Source organism: Colobus angolensis, unplaced genomic scaffold (genome assembly GCF_000951035.1).
Source record: "Colobus angolensis palliatus isolate OR3802 unplaced genomic scaffold, Cang.pa_1.0 Scaffold468, whole genome shotgun sequence".
Taxonomy (NCBI): domain Eukaryota; kingdom Metazoa; phylum Chordata; class Mammalia; order Primates; family Cercopithecidae; genus Colobus; species Colobus angolensis.
The window spans coordinates 739070-744342 of NW_012118132.1; the positions used below are offsets into that span (position 1 = coordinate 739070).

The 5273-nt window shown below is 44.2% G+C and overlaps 1 protein-coding gene across 1 annotated transcript in view; it reads right to left on the reverse strand.

Moving 5' to 3' along the window:
• Positions 1–5273, reverse strand: part of PALB2 (partner and localizer of BRCA2) — a 46577-nt gene that overhangs the window by 4842 nt on the left and 36462 nt on the right. Inside the window, exon 10 of the mRNA XM_011958319.1 lies at positions 4590–4677. Coding sequence (XP_011813709.1) covers positions 4590–4677 — 88 coding nt within the window. The remainder of the gene's footprint in view (positions 1–4589; positions 4678–5273) is intronic.

Consider the following 5273-nt stretch of genomic DNA (forward strand, 5'->3'; position numbering starts at 1 on the left):
TGTTGCCTAGGCTGGAATTCTATGGCACAATCTCAGCTCACTGCAACCTCCACCTCCAGGTTTCAGGTGATTCTCCTGCCTCAGCCTCCCCAGTAGCTGGGATTACAGGCATGCGCCACCACACCTGGCTCATTTTTGTATTTTTAGTAGAGATAGGGTTTCACCATGTTGGCCAGGACAGTCTCGATCTCCTGATCTCGTGATCCGCCTGCCTCGGCCTCCCAAGCGTGAGCCATGGCATCCAGCCGAATGACTAAATTTATTAATGAAAATAAAATATTTTTATATTTAGAAAACAACTGAGGTGACTCAGGAGGCCAAAGCAGTAGGATAGCTTGAGACCAGCCTGGGAAACATAGCTGCAGACCTCATCGTCTAAAAAAATTAAATTAAAAGTTAGCCACTGACCTACAGCCTGAATGACAGAGTGAGGACCTGAAAGGGAAAAAAACTGAGGATTTAAAAATGTTAAGTGCTATACAGTTAAGAAGAGGCTGACAAACTATGGCCCACTGGGTAAATCTAGCTCAACACCTTTTTGGGGGGGGACAGAGTCTCACTGTCACTTAGGCTGGAGTGCAGTGGCATAATCAGCTCACTGCAGCCTCGAATTCCTGCCCTCAAGCAATCCTGCCTCCTTTGCCTCCCAAAGCACTGGAATTACAGCTGTGAGCCACCATGCCTGGCCCCAGTGCTTATTTTTCCATGGCCAATAAACTAAGAATGTTTTTCAAATTTTGAAATGGCTGAAAAACATCAGAATCTTTCTGACATGTGAAAATTAATATATGAAGTTCAAGTTTCAGTCTCCATAAAGTTTTATTAGAACACAGCTACATCCAGCCATTTGCATACAATCTATGGCTGATTTGGGGCCACAATGGAAGAGTTGAGTATTTATAACAGAGATTGTAAGGCCAGCACAGCTGAAAACATTTGCTATCTGGTCATATATGGAAAAAGTTTATCCATCCCTGCACTGAACAGTGAAATGAATAATAAAATGTTCTTTTTTTTTTTTTAGACGGAGACTTGCTCTTTCGCCAGGCTGGAGTACAGTGGCACGATGTCGTTTCACTGCAACCTCCGCCTCCTGGGTTCAAGCAATTCTCCTGCCTCAGCCTCCCAAGTAACTGGGACTACAGGCATGCACCACCATGCCCAGCTAATTTTTGTATTTTTAGTAGAGACGGAGTTTCACCATATTGGCCAGGATGGTCTCAAACTCCTGACCTCGTGATATGCCTGCCTCGGCCTACCAAAGTGCTTGGCTTACAAGTGTGAGCCACCGCACCCAGCATAAAATATTATTTCTGAAGATTGGCTTTATGGGGAACTTTTACTTACTATCTTACACATGTCTATGTGAAATGTTTTAATATCAAGTGGGTATTAATGTTGTAATATAAAAGGTTTAACATTATTTAAATGTTTAATAAGTAAATTCTAGGCCAGGCGTGGTGGCTCACACCTGTAATCCCAGCACTTTGGGAGGCTGAGGCAGGTGGATCAGGAGTTCAAGAACAGCCTGGCCAACTTGGTGAAACCTTGTCTCTACTAAAAATACAAAAAACTTAGCCGGGTGTAGTGGCAGATGCCTGTAATCCCAGCTACTCAGGAGGCTGAAGCACAGAACTGCTTGAACCTGGGAGGTGGAGGTTGAATTCTAGAGATGAATTCAACTGTCAGTCAGTCTGTCTGTCTGATGAATTCAACTGGCAGTCTGTCTGTCTGATGAATTCAACTGTCAGTCTATCTATTGAGACACAGTCTTGCCCTGTCACCCAGGCTGGAGTGCAATGGCACGATCTCGGCTCACTGCAACCTTGGCCTCCCACGTTCAAGCAATTCTTCTGCCTCAGCCTCCTCAGTAGTTGGGATTATAAGCACCTGCCACCATGCCTGGCTAATTTTTGTATTTTTTAGTAGAGACAGGGTTTCACCATGTTGGTCAGGCTGGTCTCGAACTCCTGATCTCAGGCAATCCACCTGCCTCAGCCTCCCAAAGTGCTGGGATTACAGGCGTGAGCCACCATGCCCGGCCTAGTTAATTATTATTATTATTTTTTGAGATACAATTTTGCTCTTGTCGCCCAGGCTGGAGTGCAGTGGCGCAATCTCGGCTCACTACAACCTCCACCTCCTGGGTTCAAGCAATTCTCCTGCCTTAGCTTCCCTAGTAGCTGGGACTACAGGCGCACACCACCACACTCAGGTAAATTTTGTATTTTTAGTAGAGACGGGGTTTCACCAAGTTGGCCAGGCTGGTCTCAAACTCTCAACCTCAGGTGATCCACCCGCCTTGGCTTCCCAAAGTGTTGGGATTATAGACGTTAGTCACTGCACCTGCCCTATTATTTTTGAGAGAGGGTCTCACTCTATCGCCCAGGCTGGAGTACAGTGGTGCCATCATGGCTCACTGCAGCCTTTAACTCCTGGGTTCCAGTGATCCTCTCACTTCAGCCTCTTGAGAAGCTTGTATTACAGGCATGTGCCACCACACCTGGCCACAACTGTCTCATTTAAAGGAGGAGAAAGGTTAGGCTCAAGATTATGTGATGGATTACATAAGATCACACAACTTTTAAGTTCAATTCCACAGATCCTACTAGGCTAGGGAAGGATGCAGTCTTTGTGTTCAGAGCCTCTGGATGCTGATCCTCTCACCATAATCACCAGGCAAGTCAGTCTCTACACAAATGCTGAGCCTGCTGCTATTGTCTCTGCTCACAGCTTCAATGGTGAATACTCAAGTAGTTATTCATTACTCCTAGACAACTACTTTCCCACTGTAACCAGACTGTGAGTCACGGCTTTTTTTTGAGACGGAGTTTCACTCTGTTGCCCAGGCTGGAGTACAGTGGCGTGATCTTGGCTCACTGCAACCTCTTCCTCCTGGGTTCAAGCAATTCTCCCTGCCTCAGCCTCCTGAGTAGCTGGGATTACAGGTACATGACACCACATCTGGCTAATTTGTAGTTTTAGTAGAGATGGGGTTTCACCATGTTGGCCAGGCTGGTCTCCAACTCCTGACCTCATGTGATACGCCCACATCGGCCTCCCAAAGTGCTGGGATTACAGGCGTGAGCCACTGCTCCAGGCCAAGACTTTTTTTTTTTTGAGATAGGATCTCACTCTGTTGCCCAGGCTGGAGTGCAGTGGTGTGATCATGGCTCACCACAGCCTCGACCTCCTGGGCTCCAGGGATGCCCTGAACTCAGCCTCCTGAGTAGCTGGGACTACAGCTGCATGCCACCATGCCTGGCTAATTTTGTATTTTTAATAGTGATGGGGTTTTGCCATGTTGCCCAGGCTAAGATTTTTTCTTTCTTTTTTTTTTTGAGACAGAGTCTCGCTCTGTCGCCCAGGCTGGTGTGCAATGGTGCAATCTTGGCTCACTGCAACCTCTGCCTCCCGGGTTCAAGCGATTCTCCTGCCTCAGCCTCCTAAGCAGCTGGGATTACAGGTGTGCACCACCACGCCCAGCTAACTTTTGTATTTTTAGTAGAGATGGGCTTTCACCATATTGGCCAGGCTGGTCTTAAACTCCTGACCTCAGGTGATCCACCCACCTTGGCCTCCCAAAATGTGTTTTTTTTTTTTTTTATTAATACAAAATATTTTATATATTTATGGGGTACATGTATTTGTTATGTGCACAGAGTATATAATGATCAAGACAGGGTATCTGGGATACCCATCACCTCGAGAATCTATCATGTCTATGTATTGGGAACATTTCAAATCCTTTCTTCTAGCTACGTTGAAATATATGGTACATTGTTGCTAACTACAGTCATTCTACTCTGCTACTGTATCTTGGAGCTTCTTTATTTCTAACTGTATGTTTGTATCCACTAGCCAAGACTATTAGTACAACAGCTGAGTAACTGTATTTGCTTCTGTATGAGAAGACTAAAGCCTAAGAGTAAAGCATGTTGGCCGGGCAGTGTGGCTCACACCGTAATCCCAGTACTTTGGGAGGCTGAGGTGGGCAGATTACCTGAGGTCAGGAGTTCGAGACCAGACTGCCCAGCACGGTGAAACCCCATCTCTACTAAAAATACAAAAATTAGCCAGGCATGGTGGCGGGCACCTGTAATCCCAGCTACTTGGAAGGCTGAGGCGGGACAATTGATTGAACCCGGAAGGCGGAGGTTGCTGTGAGCTGAGATCGCGCCATTGCACTCCAGCCTGGGCAACAAGAGCGAAACTCTGCCTCAAAAAAAAAAAAAAAAAAAGTATTTCTGGGATCATTTAATCATCCTTCCTAAGGCTACTTAATCACCGTGATATGGTTGGGAGTCAAGTCTGATAACAGGCATAATAGTTCTCAGTTCAAATCCACAGCTAGAAATAAATACTCGCCCTCAGGTCCTATAGCCAGAAAATTTACCAAGTAATCACTGTACCAATACTTATTTTCATCCTAAATTTCAAGAAAGGACAAACATTGTTATCCAATTTTGAAAAAAGATGCCACAGGGAAGGTTTGTTCGTTACTACTTATGACTTACCTCTCTCACTTAATAAGACCAACAGTAACACACAAAGTAAACACAAAGTGGTCCCAGCCAGTCATTACTTACCACTTCAGAATAGGCTTTGTGACAGACTGAAGCTTGGTAAGAATCATCAATGTGTATCTTTTTCAAGAGTTGACCAGTTTTTAAATTCCTTAGATAACAAAAATAAATAAGTTGATCATATTCTTCCAACAAACCAGTTTTCAGAAAATATTTTCTTATTAATCATAGCATGCTTTAGGAGGTGACCAAGGAAAAAACTAAGGGCTTCTTAGTTTTGTTCAGTCATAGATTTAGGTAAAAGTAGAACTGTGGGTTAATTTTGCCAATAGTTTAATTTGATAGATTAAATCTACTATGCCCCTAGGGATAAATCTCTCCAAATTCCATGAGGAAAGTTCCATCATCTCATTCAACCTGGTATTGAAATCAGGCACATGGTAGAGCAGTATCATGATTTTGTGACACGTCTTGTTATGTCTAAATTTTCCATAGAAGACAATGGCCAGGAAACCAAATTTGGTAGGGCAAGAGACTACACCTAAAACAGACATAATTATATCTCTATTACATGTATTTATACTACAGCTAGACCAAAATAATGGATAGAAGGAAGGAATGAGGTGGAGTCAGGAGACAGGGGTGAATATAAAGAAGAAAAAAGATAGAGTTTGTTGAAATCACTCCCCAGCATTTTTTTTTTTTTTTTGAGATGGAGTCTCACTCTGTCACCCAGGCTGAGTGCAG